This window comes from Mustela putorius, unplaced genomic scaffold (genome assembly GCF_011764305.1).
Source record: "Mustela putorius furo isolate JIRA1106 unplaced genomic scaffold, ASM1176430v1.1 tig00001069_pilon_pilon_pilon, whole genome shotgun sequence".
In the NCBI taxonomy this organism is placed as follows: Eukaryota; Metazoa; Chordata; class Mammalia; order Carnivora; family Mustelidae; genus Mustela; species Mustela putorius.
The window spans coordinates 1,706,434-1,734,338 of record NW_025421558.1 but is presented as its reverse complement, the minus strand read 5'-3'; the positions used below and the strand labels follow the sequence as shown (position 1 = coordinate 1,734,338).

General features: G+C 39.2%; 1 protein-coding gene across 5 annotated transcripts in view; it reads right to left on the bottom strand.

Moving 5' to 3' along the window:
• The window catches only part of MRE11 (MRE11 homolog, double strand break repair nuclease), a 79,726-nt gene that overhangs the window by 13,693 nt on the left and 38,128 nt on the right, over positions 1-27,905 (bottom strand). For all 5 annotated transcript variants that reach the window (XM_004754513.3, XM_045087181.1, XM_013057287.2 and 2 more), the window contains 5 exons: positions 23,347-23,406; positions 13,354-13,573; positions 12,367-12,447; positions 4,604-4,662; positions 1,525-1,592 (listed from right to left, as the gene is read on the bottom strand). In XM_004754513.3, coding sequence (XP_004754570.1) covers positions 1,525-1,592; positions 4,604-4,662; positions 12,367-12,447; positions 13,354-13,573; positions 23,347-23,406 — 488 coding nt within the window. The remainder of the gene's footprint in view (positions 1-1,524; positions 1,593-4,603; positions 4,663-12,366; positions 12,448-13,353; positions 13,574-23,346; positions 23,407-27,905) is intronic.

Here is a 27,905-nt window from a genome sequence, read left to right as displayed (position 1 = left end):
ACCTTGGAGAGGAGAAGAAATTCTTCCTCTCTGACAATTTCTTTTAAACATTTTTACACACCTATTGATCATCAACCCAAACGTTACCTACTTTGTTTGTAAAGCCTTCGATGACCTATTCTAGAAGACAGTGTCACTTCCCTCAGATTTCATTACACTTGAATAAAACATTTACCTTGTTGGATTATTAGTGCCTTGTAATTAGCATACTGCTAAAGTGGAAATCCTCGAAGGAAGGAGACTGAATAAATATATGGATGCAGAACTACATATACCAATTTTCCCAACACAGATCCTTAATTCACATAAAGCATATATTCTCTGTAGGGTCAATATCACGCACAAGGAATGAAAACTGGTTCTAAAAGATGAGGTAGGTGAAAAATCTGAGATACTACAATGGTTTTGGCCGTTCCCAAGCTCAATCCTACCCAGCAAAATTTCATTCTTTAGTATTTAATTTCTCTTGTTCTTTTAATTTAAATCAAATTTAATTTTTATCCTTAGGTAATGAAAACAAGGTTGAGATCATGAAACCAGTGTGAAACACTGAGGCGGCGTTTTTTTCCTCATTCTCTTCCTTCTTGCTAACAACTCCTGCTCAGGCCATTACTCTCAGCTGCCCTTCCCCACTCCACTGCTCCAGATTCCTATCTCAAAACCTCAGCTAAATGTTACTCCCTTAGAAAACGCTTCCTTCCTTCATAGCCCGTAATTTTTGCTCCGTTTTCCAAGAGCCTATGAGCACTCACACCTAATCTGTATCATAAAATTTCACACATAATTATGTACTGACTCATCATCCTTTAATGGACTGAAATGTGTTCATCTCTCTTTTCCACTATAACTTGCATTGCCTAAAGGCAGTAACCATGTGAAAACATTTATTCTGTCCCCCATCAGACCTGATATAATGCTCACAGAAAATCAGAGTTAAAAAAAAGCTCTTGATTATTTTCTTAAGTAGAAATTTTCATTAACTGAGCTTCAGTTAAGCAGTGTCCACCTAAAGCCCTAACACAGAGAAATGCTAACCGTGCATCAAGCCAAGTAATGGCAAAAATAGCAAAAACCAAAAGGGACAGGTAGAAGCAAACGAGCGCTCCAAACGCAGGAAAAGCCCACGTGATCCTCTTTTTAGTGTCTGGCACAGCACCCTGTGAAACGCAGTATGTAAAAATGCGATATGAAAGAGAAGCTGAAATCAAATATTTAGAAAAATACAATTAAAAAATATACAATATTCAGTTCATTAGAGAGAACACAGAACTCCATCAGGAAAATCCCTGAATAATAAAGGCAAAAGGAAACAAATTAGAGGTTAAGTTTCACTGAAAAGTACCTGCAGTAATGCTGTGTCATCTCTATGAACCCGGCTTTGCCCTATTTTTCACTTCTCTATTTACTTGGCCAGTTGAGCACAAATCTGTTAAACTTCTATGACACAGAAATATGTATAGGTAGAATTTTGGATGATTTGAAATTTTTCGGGTATTTCTTCTTGCAGGAAATCACTTCCCCTACCTTTGTTCTGTTTTGGAAGTCGTAGGAAAAATGTCTTCTTCCATATCTGACTCATCCACCTCAATCACCTAAGGGGAAAAACAAAACAGTGAACAGATTTTATGGGAATTTATCTGAATAAAAATAAATAGTTGTATCTCAAAAAAAATTTTTTAATAGATTAGAAAAAAAAGTCAGAAAAAAGGGGACAGAAACCAATTGTTAAAACTTAAGTTTGGGGGGGGGCGCCTGGGTGGCTCAGTGGGTTAAGCCACTGCCTTCGGCTCAGGTCATGATCTCAGGGTCCTGGGATCGAGTTCCGCATCGGGCTCTCTGCTCAGCAGGGAGCCTGCTTCCTTCTCTCTCTCTCTGCCTGCCTCTCAGTGTACTTATAATTTCTCTCTGTCAAATAAATAAATAAAATCTTTAAAAAAAAAAAAAAAACAACTTAAGTTTGGGGCACCTGGGTGGCTCAGTTGGTTGAGCGACTGGACTGCTTTCAGCTCAGGTCATCATCCTGGGGTCCTGGGATGGAGCCCAACAGCAGGCTCCTTGCTCAGTGGGGAGTCTGCTTCTCCTCCCTCTGCTCCTTTCTCCTCCTCCCAGGATCCCCCATGCATGCTCTCTGTCTCAAATACGTAAAATCTTAAACAAAAAACCACAACAACCAAAACCTGAAGCTTAACCTGACTTCCCTCTAATGTCACTCTTCAATCACAAATGGTATTCTATACATGTCTGAGCTCACTCTTCTCCTAAACACCATGGCAGCAGGGGTACCTAGAGGAACATTTATTAATTTGGAAGAGTGAGCAAGAGAGCACAAGAAAGGAGAGCAGCAGAGGGAGATGGAGAGGGAGAAGCAGGCTCTCTGCTGAGCAGGGAGCCCCAATGCAGGGCTCGATTCTAAGACCGAAGGCAGGTACTTAACTGACTGAGCCACCCAGGTACCCCAAGATATTTGTTATTCTTGATTCTATCATCTAAAATACTACTTACTGGGGCAGCTGGGTGGCTCAGTGGGTTAAAGCCTCTGCCTTCAGCTCAGGTCATGATCCCAGGGTCAAGGAATAAAGCCAGCATTGAGCCCACATGGGCTCTCTGCTCAGCAGGGAGCCTGCTTCCCTTCCTCTCTCTCTGCCTGCCTCTCTGCCTACTTGTGACCTCTGTCAAATAAATAAATAAATTTTTTTTTTAAAAAAAGGAAAAAAGAAAAGAAAACTACTTACTTATCCCTCTACATTTTGTATTATCTTGACACTTAATAACACATTTGCTACACCTTCAGCTAAGGAATAAAGCCAAGGATGAAACCATGAAAAACAGTACCTGAGAGCTCCCCCTCCAGGCTGACCTAAAACTATTAATAAAAAATTGTTAAATGTAGTTGTCCAAGAAACTATGAATCTGGCCAGTGTTTCTGCATTTTGTCATAAAACCAGAAGACTGTCTTATGTGCCTTGAAGGAATCAAAGGTATTCAACGCTCCTCCAATCTACCACTGTGTAACCACAATGAATGAATGAAAAAAAGCTATTTTAGCACAACTTATTGCTTTTGAACTCACGTTCCTGACTTATAAGAGAAAAAAAACCAGAAAAGAAGCTACTTTGTGAGACGCCTGGGTGGCTCAGTTGGTTGGACGACTGCCTTCGGCTCAGGTCATGATCCTGGAGTCCCAGGATCGAATCCTGCATCGGACTCCCAGCTCCATGGGGAGTCTGCTTCTCTCTCTGACCTTCTCCTCGTTCATGCTCTCTCTCACTGTCTCTCTCTCAAGTAAATAAATAAAATCTTAAAAAAAAAAAGAAGAAGAAGCTACTTTGTGGGTGTGCTAATTTTGCTTTTAGATGATCTGCAAGTGACAGCAGGCAATAGTTGAAAGCAAATAATAAAATGGAGCTCAGGATAATAGTTATAAGCACTGGCACCCACACATCAGCAACAACAGGAAGAAAGGGAGAAAAAGATGAGGTTAAGGGATATAAAAGGACAAAATGAAATCAGAGCAGAGAAGTTTCCTGGAAAAGAAGGGTGGGTAACTTTTGTCACATATTCAAGAGTTAAAGAACGAAATTTGAGAGAATGCTGCTAGGGCAGGTATGATCCAGAACACAAATTCTCAACTGCAGGTGATAATGGCTATTATTCTGGAAACTTATGGACATGTCTCTGACATTTTTGACTGTCATAATTAGGGGGAGTTGCTACTGGCATCTAGAGGATAGAGGGTAAGATGTTGCTAAAATCCCCACAAGGCAGAAGACAGGCCCTCCCAGTAAGACTTACCTGGTTCAAGACTTATCTGGTCAATAGTGCTGCTATGGAGAAACCCTGACACAGAAGCAAGAGCACCGCCTTAGGCATAAAGACATGTGGGTCTTGAAAGTAAGGTAATAAATACATCAAACGCATATAAAATCTTGTAATCCAAAAGAAGTGCAGAGGGCCTATGTTATTGTATCTAGAGCTTAAGACAGAGGTCCTTACATTCTGACTGCTTAATTTGTCTTGAGTCTAGCTCCCAGCCATCAGCAAACAAACCATGGTATCATGAGAGTATAAGTAACAAAAGGAAGCCAGATTTAAATAAGACTTCTACATGCACTGAACTCCAATATTCAATATTAATATTCCATGCATGGACCTTTTTGGCTCAACAATGTTATCCTCGAAAATATTACTGTAAACACACATTTATGGGTTCCTAGTCATGAGATACAGTATTTTTTTTTAAATATTTTTACTTATTTGACAGAGACACAGCAAAAAAGGGAACACAAAAAGGGAGAGAGGGAAAGGGAGAAGGAGGCTTCCCACAGAGCAGGGAGCCCAATGCCGGGCCTGATCCCAGGACCCTGGGATCACGACCTGAGCCGAAGGCAGAGGCCTAATGACTGAGCCACTCAGGTGCCCCTGAGATTCAGTATTTAAAGAAAGAAAAAATCCTAGAAACCCTTGGTCTGGATAACCTATAATATTCTGTCCAGCTTTAATGTTTCCCACTTTTTCTTCATTTACTTTGTAGATCAAAGAACTGACAATTCAAAAACAGGAAGCATAAATTATTAACACACAACTATAAAACTTTTCATCTTACCTCTGAATAATTCTTAGTAGCAACATTTCGGGATGGCTGCTGTCTTGCAGATTTAAAGGCTATAATGTGAAAGAATAAACATCCACTATGTTATTCTTAAAATAACTGAGAAAAAATTGTACCTATCTTTAGCTGAAGACTTTGTAAACTCAATCTACAAAACTCCATGATAGCCAATTATAAAACATTTATATATATTTAAAAACATTTTATATTTTTTAAAGGGAGGCGGAATTATATGTTCAAATAAATCCATGCCTAACTGCCAGTCTCCTGATTTCATGGCTTATTCAAATAAAATAACAGGTGATGTTCATAAAAACACCTACACTAAAAATATTTTATAGGAACTATATGAAGGATAAAATCTGATCATCAAATGGATTAAACTCCAAATGTATCAAAGGTAACCCTCCTCATGTCTTCTTTCCCTTACAGTTGGCAGTACCTTTTCCTGTGGCTAGATCAGGAACCATGTGGTTCCAGTAAGAGCTTTCTTATTCTCCTCTACTTTGTTAGCCATATTCAGTATCTAAGAAAGAGTCCAGAGGAAATCCTAGAAAACAGTGTTATCTTTTACGCTATGATAAAACTTCCCTTTAAATCCTCACATTTTAGCTTTAAAAACTTAGAAACATGAAGTTTAGCTAACCCTTTATATTTTCCAAGATCAAAATCATGATACTACGATTTTATAATAAGAAATACGAGTTTAATCTCAGTCCCCATTTCTGGCAGAGCTCCTAGTACCAGGAAATTCCTAAATACTAAGAGCCAGGAAAGTGTCTTTTGTCATGTTAATGAAGTGACTTTCAAACCAAACCTAAATCTGGGGACTGGTTGCCAGGGAACCAACATGGAAATCAGGAAATGAAGGCTGGAACTTAGTCCCACCCCAAGATTTCCAAGGAGACAGGGGGCCTGAAGGTTGAATCAATCACCAATAGCCAATGATTTAATCAATTAATGGTAATGAAGCTGCCACAGAAACCCAAAGGAGGGGTTCAGCAAGCTTAGAGGTGGTAAACTAGAATGCTCCCACTTGCCAGGCTGCTGGCCCCCAAACTCTGAGGATACAAATCCTTTGTTTGCAACCTTACCTTTTGTATTTCTTTCTTTCTTTTTTTTTTTTTTTTAAGATTTTATTTATTTATTTGACAGACAGAGATCACAAGTAGGCAGAGAGGCAGGCAGAGAGAGAGAAGAGTAGGAAGCAGGCTCCCTGCCCGATATGGGCTCAATGCTGGCTTGATTCCTGGACCCTGGGATCATAACCTGAGCTGAAGGCAGAGGCTTTAACCCACTGAGCCACCCAGGCACCCCATCTTTTGTATTTCTTAATCCGGCTGCTGATTTGTATCCTTTGTAATAAACCAGTAAGTTAGTGAATTAACTAGTTCCCTGAGTTCTGTGAGCCGCCCCAGGAAATTAATTAAACCCTAAGAGTAAATTAGGGGAAAAAGACGGATAGCCAGTCGAAAGCACAGCTAGATTTCTGATTAGCCTCTGAAGTGGAGGGAGGCAGTCTTGTGGAACTCAGCCCTTACCCTATGGAATCTGATGCTACATCTGGGTAGACAGTGTCAGAATTGAGTGAATTTGTAGGAAACCCAGCTGATGGCTAAGAATTGCTTAGTGGTGTGAGCCCCCGCACCCACTCCCTTGCCCCACTCCCACTACAATGAATTGGGTACAAAATATTTAAAACCTAGAATAAATTTCAAACTGCCAATTAGAGTTTTATTTCCTCCTAAGCCTTACCAATTTCTTAATATAAAACAATGTTTTCCCCAAGACAACCCCCAAATTAAACAGGGTAAGAGGAGAAAAAAAGAAAGAGGCCCTGAAAAAGTCAAAAGCTCAGAGAAACCAACAAAGTCCAAAATTCTTGTAGTCTGAAAACTCAGAAATTGTTCTATCTAGCCTAAATTTATGATTTGTTTATTTTTCCTATTCCAGGTTCTATCCCCAGTCTTGTGATGTCTATCTGAGAGGAGAAATTAAGGGCAAAAGCAAAGTTCTTATCCACCCTACTCAATTACTAGGGCCTTACATCCTAACTCTACTCGAAAGGCTAAAGAGGGCAACTGAATGAAAAAAGTCAGCCATCATGACTCTTAAAAGAATATTTCTACTCAATAATTACTGACTAATTGAATCCTCAAACTCTCAGATCCTGAAGAGCCTGCCTTAAAAATAAATAAATAAATGGCCCTCCTTTCTTTGCATCCCCAACAAATGTGAGATAAATTAACCTTATCAGAAAAATAAGCACCGAGTTCAGTGAGGAAGGCAATACAGTATGGTGGTTGTAGAGTTAAACTCATTTTGACTGACTAGCTGGGTGACCAGAGCCAAGCTCCTTGGTTTCCTTAAGTCTCAATTTCCCCACTTAAGTGATGTGGGAAATAAAGGCAGAAGAAAAATTACTGAATTTCCTTACCACCTACAGCCCACTGGCAAGTCCTTGAAACAGAAGAGTGACATTCCTCTAGGGACTCAACTACCTTGAAGTTGATACTTTGCTCAGGGCAAAGGGTAATCTTAGCCCAACTCCAGGACCCCCTAAGTCTACTTTAACACATAAAAATTCCTTTGGAAACTTGCTTTATCTCTATCCCCAAAATACATGTTGGCAATCATCCCTTTAGTACAGGACCCACCCATATATATTTGAAGGGTCTCATGACAGAGTTTTTAACTAAACAATAAAAAAAGTACCTTTCCTAACAATAGTTAACTCCCTCAGGATCCTGGAAACCTTGTTTCCAAAATACCTGGGAGGCTTACACTATCCCCAACCCCCTCCCAACCTGAAACTATAAAATAGGCCACTCCTCAAGAACTCAGCACAGCTCTTTCTGCCCAAGTCCTGTCCCTGTGCTTAAAACAAAACAAAACAAAACAACAAAAAAAAACACATCTTTTTGCACCAAAGATGTCTCAAGAATTTCTTCTTGGCCGTCAGCTTTGAACCCTAACGTCTTTCTTACATCATAAAATAGTGTTAATCAAAATTCATGCAGAAAATCGTTGCAAAGATAAGAAGAGGTGATTAATGAAAATAGTTCTGCCAAGAGACTAGAAGGAGCAGGTACTCTGATAACATAGCTAGTGGCTGCCATGATGGTAAACTACATGGAGTCACAGAGCCTTCAGAGCCACCACTCACTGGGTCACCCTCTGCAGAAAAACTTCAAGGGAAACTGGGGCTGTCAACTCTTTATTTACAACTGCTGCTGGCCGAAGAGTAATATCTACCGTTTCCAATAAAATTCCAGTACAATAATAAATCTCTACACTCCACAGGGCTTGTTAATAACAGAATCGTACTGTTACAGCTCTCCTCATGCCTCCATTTACAAAAGGTATTTGGAAGTTTCTGTTTTTAAAGATTTTTATTTATTTATTTATTTGACAGTGAGAGAGAGAGAGAGAGATCACAAGTAGGCAGAGAGGCCGGCGTGGGGGGGGGGGGAAGCAGGCTCCATGATGAGCAGAGAGCCCTATGCGGGGCTCAATCCCAGGACCCTGAGCCACCCAGGCACCACTACCACTAATACTAATAGCAGTCATTTTTTGGATTCTTACTAAATCCTGTGCTAAGTAACGTATACCCATGAGTTCAACTGATACTCGCTATGGCTCTGTAGAGTCAGTACTATGCTGCCAATTTTATAGCTAAGGATTTGAAGCTTATAGAATAGAAAGAAGCAGTTTACGCCTCCTGAGGGCTTAACATGTATATATACTATGCCAAATAGTCCACATGTATTTTCTCACTAATCCTCAAAAAAACCCCAATGGGATAACTGCAATCATCAGCCCACTTACAGACAAGGACACTGAAGATGAAAAGCCTAAAAGGACACATAGCTAGTAAATCAAGGAGTCAAGTCAAGCCAATGGCTGACTTTAGAACCATGCTTTTAACCTTTATGCTATCCAATCTCTAAGTAACTTTTATTCAGTCATTTAATGATCATCTATGCCAGCCAGGCACTATGGACACCATGAAAAAGAATGACTCTGACCTCATTCTGCCGATGCTCCTGGTTTATGGGCATGGAGCCAGTGGGTAAATTGCTGGCCCACTCACACCAGGTCTGACTCCAAAACCCAGGTTCTTAACCATATCATCTGCTGCAAAAGGCATAACAAATAGATTTTTTTTTCCTAAACATAATTCAGGAAATCTTTTTTATTTTTTTTTTAAGATTTTATTTATTTATTTGACAGACAGAGATCACAAGTAGACAGAGAGGCAGGCAGAGAGAGAGAGAGGGAAGCAGGCTCCCTGCTGGGCAGAGAGCCCAATGAGGGCCTCGATCCCAGGACCCTGAGATCATGACCTGAGCCGAAGGCAGCGCGGCTTAACCCACTGAACCACCCAGGCGCCCCTAATTCAGGAAATCTTAAGTTTCATATTAATTTTGCTTACTTTTTACAAATGAGTATTATTACTTAAAAAAAAAGGATTATTTGTGGGGGTGCCTGGGTGGCTCAATTGGTTGAGCAACTGTCTTCGGCTCAGGTCATGATCCTGGAGTTCCGGGATCAAGTCCCACACTGCGCTCTCTGCTCAGCAGGGAATCTGCTTCTCCCTCTGACATCTCTCCTCTCATTCTCTCTTTTCCTCTCAAATAAATAAATAAAATCTTAAAAAAAAAAAAGATTATTTGTGAACGTTTTAAAGCACTGTAACTCGTCTTCTGTCTTCTCTATACAAACAGAAGCTTTCTTCCACATTATCAATGGGTAACAGAGCAGAGCTCATGAAAGAGTATCTGCTAAGAGCCTCACAGGCATAGTAGTTCTGAAAGGAGCCAAGGGTAGAAACTGAAAAAAAAAATGTTCACAAAAACCCTGAGATATAAAGTTCTAGATGCAAAGGAGGCAGCCACATATGAGTTTTGAAGAAAGAAAATAAAGATAAAAACCTCTGTATTTGTTTATGTGGGCTAGGTTTTCAGACAAACACTGCCGCTCAAAGCAACACAAATTGCTTCATCAAACATATAAAAAATTTCTAATGGCACCGAGTTGCTGATCACATACAGAATTAACAGGCCAAAACAGAAGAAAAGCTCCAACTCAAAGAGGCAAGCAGAATCCTTTTCTCTGGGGACCTGCTGATCTGAACAAATGTTCACACTGGTTTTAACAGTTCTGTAGAGAGAACTGTCAAGGCCTGATCAAGATTGGTGAGGGGAGGGGACCTGATGCATGTCCTCCCTACCTTAAGCTGGGACCACAATGGTTAAGAAGAGAAGCATATGTAAAAACAGGATTTTGCAAGTATATTAGCTTGTACATTACATTATTAGCTGGTTGAACCTCAAGTCACAACTTGAAATGTAGTTTAATGTGGCCTAAGACTTGTGGTGCCTCTAGAAGCCTGGAGAAACAAATATGAATCAACTCTGGGGGAACTTAACTTCATCTCTGATCTCAAATTATTCCTGATGATCATTTCTTAGGGACAACAGATAACAAAACATACAAGGAAACAAGTCACCGCAAATGAGAACAAGCAGAAACAGAAATCAGAAATGGACAATAAAAAGAAGCCAAAGGCATTCAGACACTGGGTTATTAGACACAGAATACAGAACAAATATCTTTACTATAATGTGCACAAAAAATTACAGACAGGCTTAAAAACATCTGCAGGGAATTTTTTAAATCACACAGTGTATTTCAAAAGAACTAAGTAGAATTTCTACCCACATCAAAAACAACGAAATAAAAAATTCAAAGGACAGTTTGAAGAATAGATGGGCATGGGAGTTGCTCGGCTCAATCTACAGAACAAGCAACTTCTTATCTTCAGGTCAGGGGTTTGGATCCCACATTGGGGTCTGAGTTTACTTTGAAAACAAAAACAAAAACAACAGATGGGTGAACTGGAAGATCAATATAGCGCAGGAAGATAAAGCAAGGGAAAATACAAGAGATTAATAGTCATGGGAGGACAGAGTGATCCTTAGATTTATTTAACTTCTGAAAACTCTGAAGGGAGGAGAAAAAGAGCGCAGAGGTATTATCTAAAGGGAAAGGATTTTCTAGGAGTCATGAAAGACACCAATTCACAGCTTCATGAAGCCCTATAAAAAAGAATGTCCTATCTAGATTCATCAGTGAAACTATAGAACACCAAAAACAGCCAGCTGGAAGAAAAAAAGACTACTTCCAAGGGGGAAAAAAAAAAAAGCAAGCTTAACTAATGGCTCATTTCTCAACAACAAAACTGAAGTCCAAAGATTCACTCTCAGTGATTAATTCTGTCCACTGGTGCCAAGGAAAGCTTCACATAAAACAGTTCAGCCAGGACAAAAAAAGGCAGTTTGGGTTAAAGGTCAAGGTGGGTATGCCTTAGTGTCACATGCTAACCAACTTCTGGTGACTTAACTTGGAAGTGTACGCATTATTTTCACTTCGTATTTCTATCTCCCTGCTTCTTCTTTTTTTAAAATGAACATTTTATACAGGTCTACTGTGTACCGGACTCTGCCTTTCACCTTTAGAATAACCTACTATGTAGAGTCTATAAGGGAAATAAACTTAGGAGTCTGAGTGACGTAGTCAAAGTCACAAGGCTTTTCCATGTTGAACTCTGCCTAGATCATTTCCATGCTGCCTCTTTTCCTCCTTCTCTGCTTTTACCTTACTCCTGCCAAGGACGCAAGAGTACCTCTTCAGATGCCTTTCCCTAGAAGACATGCTTTTGAAATCAAAATAAGAATCTCAGGGGCAGGGGCGCCTGGGTGGCTAGTGTTGGTTAAGCCTCTGCCTTTGGCTTGGGTCATGATCCCAGGGTGCTGGGATAGAGCACCTCATCGGGCTCTCTGCTCAGCAGGGAGCCTGCTTCCCCCCCCCCCTCTCTGCCTGCATCTCTGTTCAATAAATAAATAAAATCTTAAAAAAAAAAAAAGAATCTCAGGGGCACCTGGGTGGCTCAGTGGGTTAAAACCTCTGCCTTCCACTCAGGTCAAGCCCAGCATCAGGCTCTCTGCTCAGTAGGGAGCCAGCCTCCCTCTCTCTCTGCCTGCCTCTCTGCCTACTTGTGATCTCTGTCTGTCAAATAAATAAATAAAATCTAAAAAAAAAAAAAATCTCAGCTGGCTCTCCTCAAGTACTAAATAATCAGAGTAAAAACTATTATTATTTTTTTTCAAGTAGGCTTCATGCCCAGTGTGGAGCCCAGCATGGGGCTTGAGTGTATGAAAGTAAACACTTTCTCTCTTGATCACTGGTGACATACTGACCAACTGACTCACTTTTCTATCTACATGATCCCTCTGTAAGAAAGGAAATAAACAAATTTGTCTAAAGTAAGGGACTACAAAAAGAGTTGTGTTTTTTTTTAAAGATTTTATTTATTTATTTGACTGAGATGACAAGCAGGCAGAGAGGCAGGCAGAGAGAGAGGAGAAAGCAGGCTCCCTGCTGAGCAGAGAGCCTGATGCGGGGCTCGATCCCAGGACTCTGAGAGATCATGACCTGAGCCCAAGGCAGAGGCCCAACCCACTGAGCCACCCAGGCGCCCCCAAAAAAGAGTTTTTAAGGCTCACCCTCTTCAATAGCTCTGATGAATGGCAAAGACCTTTTAAGGAATGATTTATCTCGTAATCCTAATAACCCTTTTGACTCTACAACAATGGCAACAGAAACCAATAAGATTTCCCAATGAAGATTTGCTAGGTCTTCCTATTTGGAATTTATAAATAACTACTAGATAATCATTTGCAATCCATACTCACCATCTACAATAGACATATTTCTAGATGTTGACGTAGTCGTCTTTGAACTTCTGCTTCGAGTAGAAGTCTCTAGACCAGTGCCTAGTGTTAGAAATAATAAGCAGTCACTATACAATTCTACCAGATAGTGCCAAATGAAATGTACATAAAGTTACGTCAAAACATAACTTATATAAAAAGCCAAAGACATATAATAAAAAACACATAGTCTACTCAATTTTCAAAAACTACTCTTCCAATCAAAATATAAGGAAACATTTTGTAAACTTAAGGATAATGAAAATGAACTGTAACTAGAGGATAAGGATCTCTTTCTCTGAAAATTTTTAACTTTTAAGTACTATTTGACCAGCTTAAAATTCATGGATAAATATTTAATAAAAACAACTGAAAATACTCCTAGAAACAAATGTATACAATATACCAGGAAGTCACTGGATGACCAATTTTCTATTATTTGGATTATCCAAGGACAACAGTCCCACGTTAAATACAATGATGGCAATTAATGTTAATGACTGCTTGAAGATATATTGTTTTAGGGTAGTTTTCTTTTTGAACATATTTTATGAAGTCACTTTATAAAAATGTGGACATTTGTATCTCATGATAGTAACAAAAATAATAATGTTTATGACCTGGAGTTTCTTCCTGCTGCCAGTGGTCATTAAGCAGCCATTTTCCTTAGCAGCTCATATTTGCCTATTATTTTACACCTGTGAGAGTACCCAAAAAGTACTGTGTGAGGAATGTAATGAAGTTCTTAAAAAAATGTTAAGAGACATTAAAACATTATGTGCACGTGACCATTAAAATTTATTTAAGTAAACATGTATGTCAGAACTATATTAAAGACTGACTTTATGCATTATAAACAAAACTTTTAAAAGATTGCGTAACTTAATTATGATGACAAGAATACAATCATATGCGTCCCATTCAACTGCCCAGTGTGAATGCGTGGGCAAGCCAGTACTCAGTGCTAACCTCTTCCTCTCTGAGACCCTCCTCTCAAGACTGAATTCTGCCCTCTTCCTCCTCGTCGGCCTCTTCCTCGGCCTCTTCCTCTACTGGCTGCTGCTGTGACGTCCTCATCAGAGTCATCAGCCATCTGTTCTGCCAAATCTATACTCATAAGGTCCTCAGCACTAAAGGCAGAAGCAGCGTCCTCAGACTGAGATCTGAGGGCTCTGGCCCTTGTCATAGCCTGAGAGGGAAAGAGGAGAAAATATACATTAGTAGAAAATGCAGCATCCTAAGTCATTAATCTGGTTTCTCAGACAACATTTAATATTGTCAAACTATCAGCACTATTATTTCTCACTAATCATGCTATAAAAATGCCAAGCAGGAGAACTCTCCTTCCCCAGCTATCAAATTCAATTCCTACAATTTGTCAAATCAATGTGCCATACTTATTTGTAAAATGAGACCTTCTGAAAAGGTGTACTGAAAATGATAAAATTTCACAGAATCAAAACTTTTAGAACTGGTTAGAATATTGGCAACTGCCCCTAATTCAACATCACCATTTGTAAGAGACTGTCATCACCTGAGCTACTCTGTACAATGGGCTTTTAATAAATAACAAGAAAAATTCTTACAAAAAATGGTATTATCTCTGGGGGACAAAATTTTACAGTGCTCTTGCTTTCTTCTTAATTCACAAATCATAAATTCTCTACAATATAGATTTTCAAAATATTACTTTGGAATCAGAAAATTATGAGCAATAATCTCTCACAAAAATTAAGTAGAATTAAGAATAAAAATGTAGGCATTCCTGGGTGGCTCAGTTGGTTAAGCAGCTGCCTTCGGCTCAGGTCATGATCCCAGCGTCCTGGGATCGAGTCCCACATCAGGCTCCTTGCAAGGAGCCTGCTTCTCCCTCTGACTCTGCCTGCCACTCTGTCTGCCTGTGCTCGCTCTCTCTCTCTCTGACAAAATAAATAAATAAAATCTTAAAAAAAAAAAAAAAAAAGAATAAAAATGTAAAAAAAGAGGGGATCCTGGGTGGCTCAGTTGGTTAAACTTTTGACTCTCGATTTCAGCTCAGGTCATGATCTCAGAGTAGGGAGATCAAGCCCCGCACCAGGCTCCGCATGCGGTTTGGAGTTTGCTTGTCCCTTTCTTTCTGCTCCTTCCCGCAACCTCACACTCTCAGATAAGTAACTATATAAAATCTTTAAAAAAACCAAAACAAAACAAAAAAAACCAAGATAAAAAGAATTAAGTAGAGTATAACAACTGAAGGCCTAGAAAAGAATAAAAGCTTAAGACCAAGAATATGCCACAAATTTTAATTTGATAAGAAACTGCCCAGAAAAGACAAGTTTGAGATTTAATGAAATATTTTAACTCTGAAATGAGTACAGATTTTCTGATTAAAAATAAAATAAAAGTAATGTTTCCCTGAGGTCCTTCCTTAAACCAAAATGTTGTAAGGAGAACAGAAATGAGACATAATACATTCTCAATAAAATCAGAAAATAGCTCCAACTTCAAAATACAAAATCTCTGAAGAGTTAATGACTATAATGAAGATCTGACCTAAGGAACAAGGTAGAGAAGAGTCTTAGGCAGTATAAAACTCTCTAAAATTGATCTATATATTCTAAGGGACCATAACTATAGTCTCTCTTGCTTGAATAAAAAATTCTGGGTCTAAGAACAGGTGGGGAGAGCATTTCTGAGCTCTCTGTGATACCATGAATTGAAGAGAGGCAGGGCTAAATCAGGAGATGAGAACAAAACACATAGGGTAGAAGGAGGAGGGAAGAGGGAGGTGGGAGATAATCCAGCTGCATCATGATGATCTCAGCTTAAAGGAAATAACAGCTAAATCACAGCAGGAAGGGCTCTGTATGGCACTACCGTGTAAAAAGAAAAAACTTCAGGGAACATAACAAGAAATACAAAGAAAAAAATGGCAGAAAAAGATTTCAACTCATTTTTCTTGTCCCAGATGAAGGATGGTCAATCCTCATTATTCCCAGATTCTATATTTGTAAATCACCTACTTGCAGAAACTTATTTGTAACCCCCAGAACAATACTCCTGATACTTTTATAGTCATCTGTGGACCTGTGTAGAGTGGGGAAAATTCTGAGTCTCCTGACATACATGTTCCCGGATGAAGAACACTGGACACTCAGCCTTGTTTCAGCTGACACTTTAAAGAAGCATCCTGGGGCGCCTGGGTGGCTCAGTGGGTTAAAGCCTCTGCCTTCAGCTCAGGTCATTATCCCAGGGTCCTGAGATCCAGCATGGATCTCTCTGCTCAGCGGGGAGCCTGCTTCCTCCTCTCTCTCTGCCTGTCCCTCTGCCTACTTGTGATCTCTGTCTGTCAAATAAATAAATAAATAAACAAACAAACAAGCGTCCTTTCTGTGGCATATTAAGTGTCAAGGTTTTCACATTTCTGCGCTTTTGGTTGGTGATTCAGTGTTGCTAAAGTGCTGTCCAGTACTCTCAAGTGCAAGAAAGCTGTGATGTGCCTTACAGATGAAATACATGTGTGAGATAAGCTTCATTCAAGTATGATTACAGGGTTGCTGGCTCTCAGTTCAATGTTAATGACTCAACAATATACATTAAAACAGAAAGAAACAAGAAAAAGGTTATGTACTGATCAGCGGATAAAAATGCTGTAACCAGTAGTTGGCAGGAACCCATTCCTCTATTTCCCCTAGGAGCAATATGGGTTAGTGTTCACTAGGTTACTATTTGCAGTAACACAGAACATAAAGAAATAACAAGAACCAGCTGTACTTTTTTAAAACTATATTTAAAGAGAAAAAGGAGACCCAAATTATATGATTAATAAGACAGATCTAACTGATGTATGTTGAACTCTCTATTCTGAAAATATAGACTTCTTTCCAAGACCTCATGAAATGTTTCATGTATCATGGGGTACTAACAAAAATATCAACTAAGTTCTAAATAGTAAGGGTATTATATAGTCTAATTGCCATGAATCAAATCAGAAACTAAAGATAATAAAACAAAAACACCTGCCTCCAAATCACAAAATTAAAATTGAGGAATCTGGAAAATAATAAAATACTAGAAAACCTAGAAAATAATAAAAATACTGTAGACTGGAATATATGAAATAAAGCTGTGTTTATAAAGAAAGCCTACAGCCTATTAAAAAAGAATGAATGAAAATAAGTAGATTTGATATTCAAAAGTTAGGACAAATAAAGCTCATCCAAAGGAAATTATGAGAAATTAATAAAGATACAATCATAAATAAACAAATCTTAACTAAAAATCCATTTAAATTAGCAAATTTAAAAACTGATCCTCTGGGACAAAGCCACATTGATAAAAATCACTAACTTAATAAAAAGGGAAAGAAAGACAAATATACACCATTAAAAATCAGAATCGAGGAGAAAAAAGATTGAGGGAAAATTAGAAGAATCTTAACAAAATACTCTTCAATCTAAGTAATTTGGATAATAAATGACCTAAACGTATCCAACAATAGACACACAGTCTCAACAGACTAATAATAATATCAAAGAATATGTAAGAAAATTGTTAAAGGAACACCACCCCCGGAAAAGGAACCACAACCAGCAAGTTTCACAGGTATTCTATCAAATCTTCAAAGAACAGATAATGCCACTGCTATTTCCATAGTACCAGAGCATAAAGAAAGCAAGCTCCCAATTTCTTTGTACAAAGCCAGCATAACAGAGTACTGAAAAACTGACAAAAGGCTGCAGGCCCAAAAAGATGATTACAGGATCTTACTTATGAATATTAAAGCAAAGGGAATACAGGAACATATGGAAAAACCAGGATACCTGTTACCAGAAGGTTCACAAAGTGGTAACAAGAATGGGGCACTAAGAGTATGTTTTAATATAACTCACCAAACTAATAGAAAGGAGGAGGAAAAAATCCCACAGGCTTATCTCCACAGATGTCAAAAAGGCCCTTTCTGGATGTGAACAAACCCCCAAATCCTTCTTTTACACAACAAATACCCTAAAATATGCTACCCCCCTCCCCCTACAGAGTCCGTGCACTTTCCTGTGAGCACTCTTACAGAGAGACCACTGTCCTCGGCACAAAACCCAAACCCAACAAAAATTTCTGGGCAAAGAACATGACCAGGTGTTTCATGTAAATATAAATGGTTTAGAAACATAAAAATCACTGAGTTATTAGTAACAAATGTAGCAGGGGTTAAAAACAATAGTCAGAAACAATTTCCTCACCCTCTGGATTTTTTTTTTAAGGTTTTTGTTTTTTAATTCATTTGACAGACAGAGATCACAAGTAGGCAGAGAGAGAAGAGAGGGGAAAGCAGGCTTCCCGCTGAGCAGAACCCGATGTAGGCTCTAGGGCTCGATCCCAGGACCTTGGGATCATGACCTGAGCAGAAGGTAGAGGCTTTACTCACTGAGCCACCCAGGTGCCCCCACCCTCTGGATTTATAAAGATCAAAAGATGTTGGGCGCCTGGGTGGCTCAGTTGGTTAAGCGACTGCCTTCAGCTCAGGTCATGATCCTGAAGTACCGGGATCGAGTCCCACATCGGGCTCCCAGCTCTATGGGGAGTCTGCTTCTCCCTCTGACCTTCTCCCATCTCATGCTCTCTCTCACTCTTTCTCTCTCTCTCAAATAAATAAATAAAATCTTTAAAAAAAAAAAAAAAAGATGTCATGATACATCACGATGACAAGGATGTGGGGAAACAAGCACTCCCAAATACTGGGTAGAATGCAAACTGAGTGTCACATCTCCGGAGGGACATGGCAGTATCTAACAAAAATGTAAGAAGCCTGTGTCCTTCTGTGATTATTTTTTGGAATTAATTACCCACCCTCATTTCCAAATTTTATTAAAAATTTCCAAATTTTTACCTTTCCTCTGTCTAAATACCATACCTTCATTTTATCATTTAACATTACATTCAAATATTTTAACTCCACTTTTCTGTGCAACAGATTCTGGAGTTTACGGATAAATATTAAGTATGTTACCTCCAAGAATTAGCAGTGGAATTCTAACTGACCTCAGGAGTGTAGGTTCAGAGCCATTGTAAGTGCAGATCTAGAGCCACTGGTAGGACAATGATTCCATATGCCTTTTTTGTGAGATTCGAAAACTCCTTTCCTGGTAGTATACCTCTATTTTGTTTTGTTTTAATTGTGACAAAATATGCATACCATAAAATTGAACACCTTAACCATTCTGAAGTGTACAGTTCAGCGGGATTAAGCACATTTACCCCGTTGTACAACATCACCATCATCCCCCTCACGACCTTTCTCGTCATTTCAAACTGAAATTGACAATCCATACCTGTTAAAAAATAACTTCCTGTTCCCTAATCCCTCCCTTCCCCTCATTACCACTATTCTATATTTTGTTCATACGACTGACTACTCTAGGGATCTCATTTAAGTGGAATCGTATAATACTCATCCTTGCACCTGTCTTACTTCGCTTAGCATAATGTTTTCAAGGTCTGTCCATATTGTAGTGTTATCGTAACTTCATTCCTTTTAAGGCTAAGCAAAAGTCCATCATCGCACATATACACCACCTTCTGTATATCTGCACACCTTTTGATGGCCATTTTAGTTGCTATCACATTTTGGCTATTGTGAATGCTATGCGCATGAGTGTACAAACACCTGGTCCTTGCTTTCAATTCCTTCAGGTAAATACTTACAAGTGTAACTGCTAGGTCACATAATTCTCTTTTTAATTTATGGAGGAATCATCCTACTATTTTCCACAGATTCTTTTATTATTCCCACCAGCAATGCACAAGGCTTGCAATTTCTCCATATTCTTGGCAACACTATTTTCTTTTTTGTAATTGTCATCTTAATAAATGTGAAGCAGCTCTGGTTTAGACTTCCATTTCACTAGTGATGCTGAGCATCCTCTCATGTGCTTATTGGTCACCTGTTTATCTTCTCTGCAGAAATGTCTGTTCAAGTCCGTCATCCACTTTTGCTGTGACTGAGTTTTAGAAATTTTTTTAATGTTCTAAATATTAATCATTTACCAAATACATGATTTGCAAGTATTTTCTCCCATTCCTGGGTGTGCCTTTTTTCTTTTGTTGACAGTGCTTGGTATTAAAGTTTGAAATTCAGGTAGAATACCTGCCTCAAATTCAGGTAGAACACAGGAAACCAGAGGCTGGGTAAACTATGGACTATGGGTCAGACCAAGAACAGATTTCACATTTTTAAAGGATTGTTTAAAAACAAAAAAACAACAAAGAAAAAACAACCAACCATATACACAGACAAGAAACATGACAAAGACCACATATGGCCTGCAAAGCCCCAAATATCTACTGCTTGGCCTTTTATTTAAATGTGACCTTACAGTTAAAGAAACTACTTAGAGCTTTTCAATGTGAACAATAGACTTTAAAGCCTCTTGGAAGGACTAATGCTTTTGTCTGTTTGTTTAAATAATTTAAACCTAGTACTAGGATTCATGTTCTGAGCTAAATGATTCTACATGGCTTGGAGTTATAGATTGGGAAAGTCTCAAATTCCATTACAAGTCCTAAATAGTATGCTAAGAATAAAGACCATTTATAACATCCTATGGCAAGCTGACAAATTACCTAGGAAACCCCAATTACCTGCTAACGTCTTAAAATGTAGCTGAAAAATCTAAACCTAAAAGTGCTTTCTTCTGAAAAACTCCCAAATGCAGTTTGTCATGTCCTCTACTACCTTCCCTTTATAAAATATTCACCAAATTCTTTAAAAGACTAATGAAAAACGGCTTAGGGACCCCAAACACAAAGGCCATGCAAAGAAGTATTTCCGTAATTTATTAAATTGAAATGGTGAGTTAAGTTTGAATGATCCAAGGACCAGGAGTCATTTTTTTCTTCTAGTATTCATTCTTGCTATTTGGCAAACTCTTTTCTACTTGAAGGATGCCTGGTAAAACGAATACAAACATAAATGTGGTAAGGGATCCCTAATCTCTAGCTTCCTCCTCTTAGCTCCCCCAAACCATCTTGTAAATGGTATAGCAGTTGCATCTACACTTCTGAGGGACAGTAATTTTTGATGTTCTGCATATCAAAAACTGTCAGAAATTTCACATTTTTAGCCACTCATTGGCTATGCATTGTATGAATGTTGTTATAATATAAAGTTTTGATAGGACATGGTATGGTAGAAAAGCCTAGACTTGAAGGTAGAAATAGGTTCCAATTCCACCCCAACACGTAACCTTTACTGTGCTCTCAGTGTCATTTGTAAGATGGAAACTGAAATTGTGCACATGACACATCTAGAAAAAATTCAATAAATGAAAATTTAATGAATACCATTTGCCCTTTCCCCTTTAAAACAGTAATGAGTGGGGCGCCTGGGTGGCTCAGTGGGTTGAACCGCTGCCTTCGGCTCAGGTCATGATCTCAGGGTCCTGGGATCGAGTCCCGCATCGGGCTCTCTGCTCAGCAGGGAGCCTGCTTCCCTCTCTCTCTCTCTCTGCCTGCCTCTCCGCCTACTTGTGGTTTCTGTCAAATAAATAAATAAAATCTTAAAAAAAAAAAAAAAAAAACACAGTAATGAGTAAAACCAAGTAGGTAATGTGCTCTGCTTTTTCCATGACATCGATGTAGGGGAATGAGTCTGACATCGGGAATGCTGAGTGTGAAATTCTGTGGATGGTGAGAGGTTTTAGTTCTACAATCAAGTACTGAAAGGCTATTAATGAAAGGGAAGAAGGAGCTAGGAAGTAAACTGTAGCCAATACTGGCACTACTGTTAGTAATGTTAGTTAATGTTGCAAAATTCCCCATATTACATGATGAAGACAGTGTAAATTGTACAAAGGGAAGAAACCTGGCACAAAACTAGACACTAAGATTATCCTCCCATATCCTCTATAAAGAAGGTTATTAACTGAGTTAATTTCTAAATATTCTAACAAACTGGAACATAATTATTGGGGGGGTGACTTCCCCCACAGTAAGTACACGGCACCAAACTTTTGTAATAAGACAGAGAAAAGAAAAAGAATACCCAAAATGCCGTTCCTAATCCTTAACATTCCAGATAAGGTGCATTACTGGATCAGGCTAAAATCCTAAATAGTCTGTATGGTATCATAGACGATGAAGTAAATCACATACAGATTTGGAAATTTTACTTAAAAAAGAGAAAAAAAGTCTGTCTCACGTCCTTTAGAGATGGTACTGAATTATTTGGTACGTGATTTTTCCTCTGTCAGGATCTAAAACTGCCTCACATTAAAGGCTGTGGTATTACCTGGTGGTCATCAGTAGATGAACTACTGAACAGATTCCTTTGGAAGAGAGTTCAGAAGAAAAAGGAGTAAATTGAGAGTCCCCTTCTCCGTAGGCAGGGTTCTTTTCTGTTTTAGTATCCCAGGTATTGACTTTTACCTAAAATGTATGTTTAAAATAAAGTAAAAAATATTTACAGAGTGGTGGTCCGTGGGGAGGGAGAAGGGTGTCTTACTCTTTTTTGCTCACAGCAGAGAAAAGAGTAGAGGTTATAAAAGTTAATCTGAGGGATGTGTCAAGTGCTTCGGCTCTTTGTAATTCACCACCTGTCAGGGGCAGTTCTGAAATCCTTAGGAAAATGACAATGGACTAGCAGGACTGCTGTGTTAACTCAGCAAGGGTGACCCTTTAGGTTATGTTAGGGTTTAGCATTTTTTTATATGTCTGCCTCATCTACTAAACCAAGAGTCTCTAGTGGACACGAACCACACGTTTTCCATATCTGTATTGCTAATGCCAAGTAGAACAGCTAGGCTATAACAGATACAAATGAAAGCAGTGAAGACAAAAATCCCAACAGTAATTATTTATGAGATAACCTTTAAATACTAGATAGCAATCATAAAATACTAAAAATAATCAGAAAATAAAAAAATGTATTTCAACCATGAATTCACCAAGTGCCAGACAGAGGCCTGAAGGTTCAGCAAAAATGGTGGCTAGCCAGAAGTTCCTAAACTGGGCTCGGGTCATGATCCTGGAGTCCCAGGATCGAGTCTTGCATTGGGCTCCCTGCTCAACAGAGAGTCTGCTTCTTCTCCCTCTGACCCTTCCTTTCCTTTTTCTTTTCTTTTTTTTTTTTTTAAAGATTTTATTTATTTATTGGGGTGCCTGGGTGGCTCAGTGGGTTAAAGCCTCTGCCTTCGGCTCAGGTCATGATCCCAGGGTCCTGGGATCGAGCCCTGCATCTGGCTCTCTGCTCAGCGGGGAGCCTGCTTCCCTTCCTCTCTCTCCGCCTGCCTCTCTGCCTACTTGTGATCTCTGTCTGTCAAATCAATAAATATAATCTTAAAAAAAAAAAATTTAAAAAAAAAAGCTTTAACCTTAACCCACTGAGCCACCCAGGCGCCTCTGACCCTTCCTTTTCTCATGCTCTCTCTCTCTCATTCTCTCTCTCTCAAATAAATAAATTTTTAAAAATCTTAAAAAAAAAAAAAAAAGTTCCTAAACTGCAGAGAAGTCGAGAAAGACCAGCATTGATGGTGATCAAGCCCACTACAACAATTTTGAAAGCCCAGTGGATTCTGTATATTTATCTATGGTAATATTGCTAGCAAAACACATTTCTTCCTTTTTGCCCAAAATAATATCAGCTTAGTAGGGCAAGATTTCCTCTTATGCTAGTAAGATGCTCTGAAAGCCATTATGTATTATTTTGATTACTAAGGACTCTTGTCATTTGTGCTCATCCTCCCTACCCACCCCCAAAACACACAGTTAAGTAAGTTTTAGACAAGAGCAAAAGGATAGAATGGGAATATGGGGAAGCTGAATACCGGTAGGCTACACTGGTATAAATCACAGGCAGCTATCCTCAGCCAATCCCTGCTCAGGCCTATCTACCAAAGCAAGGTCCCATGGACTATTCTACATAAATCTACCAGGCACTCTAGCTTAACAAAACAGCACAGAAGTACAGTAATTTATATAAGAAATTACCTCTCGAACTTCATCTTCTTCATTAGTGTTTTCTTGTCTGCTTTCTCTGAAACGGCGTACCTGTGTTAAAACAGTAAATCAAAAATATTGTTTAGTCCTATCATGGAAATAGAAAACAATGGGCTACGACTGATTAAGAAATGCTTTCCATCAGACCTAAAAATGGGAATTTTTTGTTTCAAATTTTCATTTAAATTCTAGCTAGTTAACATATAGTGTAATCTTGGTCTCAGTAAAATTTAGTGATTCATCACTTACATATAATACCAAGAGTTCTCATCATAGCAAGCGTCCTCCTTAATTCCCATCAACATCTAGCCCAATCCCCAACCACCTCCCCATCATGCTTCAGTTTGTTCTCTATAGTTCAGAGTCTCTTATGGCTTGTTTCCCTCTTTTTTTTTCTTCCCATATGCTCATCTGTTTTGTTTAACTCCATGCATGAATTCAATAGTATTTGTTTTTCTCTTATTTCGCTTAGTATAATATACTCTAGCTCCAACCATGTTGTTGTGAATGATAAGATTTCATTCTCAGGGTCATGAGACAGAGCCCACATAGGGCTCTGCACTCAGAGGGGAATCTGCTAGAGAGTCTCTTTCTCCCTTTCTCTGCCTCTCCCCGACTCCTATGTGCATGAAAATAAATAAACCTTTTAAAAAATAGTATCTGAAGTGGGCGGGCCTCTGAAAATCATTTTATCAAGTCAACTTGTTTACTGTTTGCTGATAATGGTCCTGGAGCCAAAAGGGAAACTAGAAAGATTTTTTTTTTTTTTTTAAATTCCTGCCCTACAGGCTCTTATAGTAATATAATTAGGGAAAAGTTCTATTTATTTAATAATATATGTAACACCTCTTTACTGAGCAAACACTACTGTACAAACACTTTACTGCCAAACACTACTGTAGGAACTGAGAATCCAACAATGAACAGAATAGTTACAAATTCTGCCCCCATGGAGTTTAGGATTGTGTGTCTGTGTATGCAGCCAATAAACAAAAAACAAAATAAGAAGTTATATTGTGTTTTAGATGGCGGGTCAGACTGAGTTAATTTACAGCTAGACTAAGAAAGCGCTGTCATCTCTGGGGAGCCCTTTATTTACTGATGTTTATTTCTGATGGTTTTCAACCTGCATAACCAGTTAGAAGCATGGCTTGATTAGGAGACCAGAAGGGCATAAAAGATCCCCTGGGAATTTCTGCACAAATCTTGGTGTGTTCAATCCAGGGACCCCTGTGTGCAAATGAGGACATGAGAGCTTATGCCTGGCTTCTCATAGGTCTCTAATGCCTGCCCATACTCTTTTTCTTTTTCTTTTTTTTTTAAGATTTTATTTATTTATTTGACAGAGAGAGATCACAAGTAGGCAGAGAGGCAGGCAGAGAGAGAGAGAGAGAGGGAAGCAGGCTCCCTGCTGAGCAGAGAGCCCGATTCGGGCCTTGATCCCAGGACCCTGAGATCATGACCTGAGCCAAAGGCAGTGGCTTAACCACTGTGCTGTGGAAGAGGGACACAGAAAAAGGGAGAGGAGTTTGGAAGCTATCAGAATAATCTAAATGAAGGGCGCCTGGGTGGCTCAGTGGGTTAAAGCCTCTGCCTTTGGCTCAGGACATGATCCCAGGGTCCTTGGATCGAGCCCCACATTGGGCTCTCTGCTCGGCAGGGAGCCTGCTTCTCCCCCCTCTCTTTCTGCCTGCCTCTCTGCCTACTTATGATCTCTTTCTCTGTCAAATAAATTAAAAAAAAAAAATCTTAAGAATAATCTAAGTGAGAAATGGCAACGTGACGGACCACTGGTAGTGATGAAGATGTGAGTAGTCAGAATCTGTATGTATTCTGAGTAATGCCAAAAGGACTTCAAGTCAGGATACAGGTGGCATAAAGAGTATCTACACAGAGAGCAAGGCTGAAAATCAGCAATTCAGACTGGGAATATTACTGGTTTGAGGCGTCTATTAAACATCCAAGTAGAAATGTCTAACAGGCCGCTGACTGCAGAAATCTTGAGCTGAGAAGACATCTGGGCTAGGACTTTTGAAAATCACCACCAAACAGACAGAATTTAAGTCCAGGCAGCTGGATGAGATTACAAAGGGAATATGGAGCTGAAGAAAGGCTCCAAGGACTGAATTCTGGGGACTCCCAATTTCAGAGGCAGGAGAGATGTGAGAAAACAAGAGAAACCGAATATGCACCGTGAAGAGAAAGAAAAGGACAAGAGTGTGTGGTTGTAAAGCCAAAGAAAGAAACATTCCAAGAAGAGTTCAAGGGAGATTTAAGATGAACTGATAGTGGATTTAGCAATGGAGGTCACTGGTGACTTCGATGTGAGCAGCTTCACTGGAATGATGGGTCAAAACCCGGATGATGGGTGTAAGGGAAAAAGGAGAGAGAAAAATCAGGGTGCAAATACACAGAACTCTGAAGCAATTCTGCTGTAAAAGACAAAGAAAATGAATAGTAGCTAAAGGGAAATGGGAGTAAAGAGGGCTTTTTTGTTGTCTAAGGAGAAATGACTGTATGTTTGTTAGGACTTGGTAGAGGGGATAAAAATTATTTTTAAAAGTGGCATAGTATGTTAATTGTGCTCTAGGCAGTAAATAGCATACCAAAAGTGCTAAGTCACTCACAGAAAGGAGTCAGAGTGAAAACAACAAGTAGGTACCATGTGCTGGTAGTGTCCTGGGACTTTACATGTGTTCTTTGGAGCCTCACAACAATCTTGAAGGAATTTTTTTATTATTATTATCCCCATTTTATAGATGAGGAAACAGAGGTAGAGAGGCTAAAACGCTCACTAATAATTACATGGGTAGTAAGAGTTTTGATTTTGGACACAGGAAATTTGGTCCAGAGTCCACGCTCTTAGCTACAACCCCCCATCCCTCCCGGACCCTCTCAGGAGTCGTGATAGCTCTCCAGATAAGCACGCTCAAGTTACTTGCTTTTGTGTTTGTCTGTGGGTTTTTTTGTTTGGTTTTGTTTTTTAAGAATTTTAGGTTCACAAAAAACTAAGGAGGTACTGAGATTTCCCATACAGCCCCCCAGTGCCACACATACATAGATTCCCCTATTATCAACCTCCCTCCACCAGAATTGGCTTATTTGTTATAACTGATGAACCTACACTGCCACATCATCATAACCATCCAAAGTCCAACGTTTGTTGTTGTTGCTTTAAGATTTTATTTTTAAGTCATCTCTACACCCAGCATGGGGTTCAAACTTACAACCCCAAGATCAAGGGTTGCATACTCCACCGATGGGGCCAGCCAAGCTCCCCCAAAATCTAGTTTACATTCTGGTTCACTCTTGGTGTGCTATGAGTCTGGAAAAAGAATGACCTGTATCCACCTAAATTAGATTATATTACGGAGCAGTTTCACTGCCCTAAAACTCTTCTGCGCACCTACTCATCCCTTCCCTTGCTCCTCACTCAACCCTGCGACCTCTGATCTTCTTGTCTCTACAGTTTGGCTTGTTTTTTCAGAACGTCATATAGTTGAAATCCTGTAGTTTGTATGACTGTATACTTGATGATGTTGTATGGTTGAAATCATACAATCCTCTGCAGACTGGCTTTTTCCACTTAGTAAAATGCATTTAAGCTTCCTCCGTGACTCCATGGATTGACAGTTCCTTTCTTTTTGGCCTAAATAATGTTCCCTTGTCTGGGTGTTTCACAATTTACTTACCCAATCACCTACTGAAGGACATCTTGGTTGCTTTCAAGTTTTAGCAATTATGAATAAAGTTGCTATATATACCTGTGTGCAGGTTTTTATGTGAATATAAGCTTTCAACATCTTTAGGGAGATACCAAGTAGCACGACTGCTGGATCATATGGTAAGAATATATTAAGTTGTTTAGAAAGCTGCCAAACTGTCTTCCGAAGTGACTGTACCATTCTGCATTTCCACCAGCAATGATGAGTGTTCCTGCTGTCCACCTCCTCACCAGCATTTGGTGTTGTCGGTGTTCTAGATTTTGGCCATTCTAATAGGTTCATAGTGGTATATTCCACTGTTAATCTGCTGATGAGATATGATATAGAGCGTGTTTTCATATGCTTACTTGCCATTTGTACATCTTTGGTGAGATGTCGGTTGAGGTGTTTAGAATGTTTTTACATCAGGTTGCCTGTTTTCTTATCGCTGAATTTCGTTTTGTTTTGTTTTAAAAGATTTTTTTTAATTCGAGAGAGATAAAGGAAGGAGGAGGAGAGGGAGAAGGACAAGCCAACTGTGCACTGAGCATGGAGCCTGACACAGGGTTTAAGTGGAAACCAAGCATTGGACACAAACCAACAGAGCCACCCAAATGCCTCTTATTGCTGAGTTTTAAGAGTTCGTTATATTTTTTGGGTAACAGTCCTTTACCAGATGTGTCTTTTACAAATATTTTTCCTTCAAGTCTGTTGCTTGTCTTCTCATTCTTCTGACATTGTCCTTCACCGAGCAGTTTCTCATTTTGATAAATTCCAGCTTATCAATTCCTTCTTTGAAAAACCAATACTTTGGTGTTGCATCTAAAAAGTCACTGCCACGTAAGG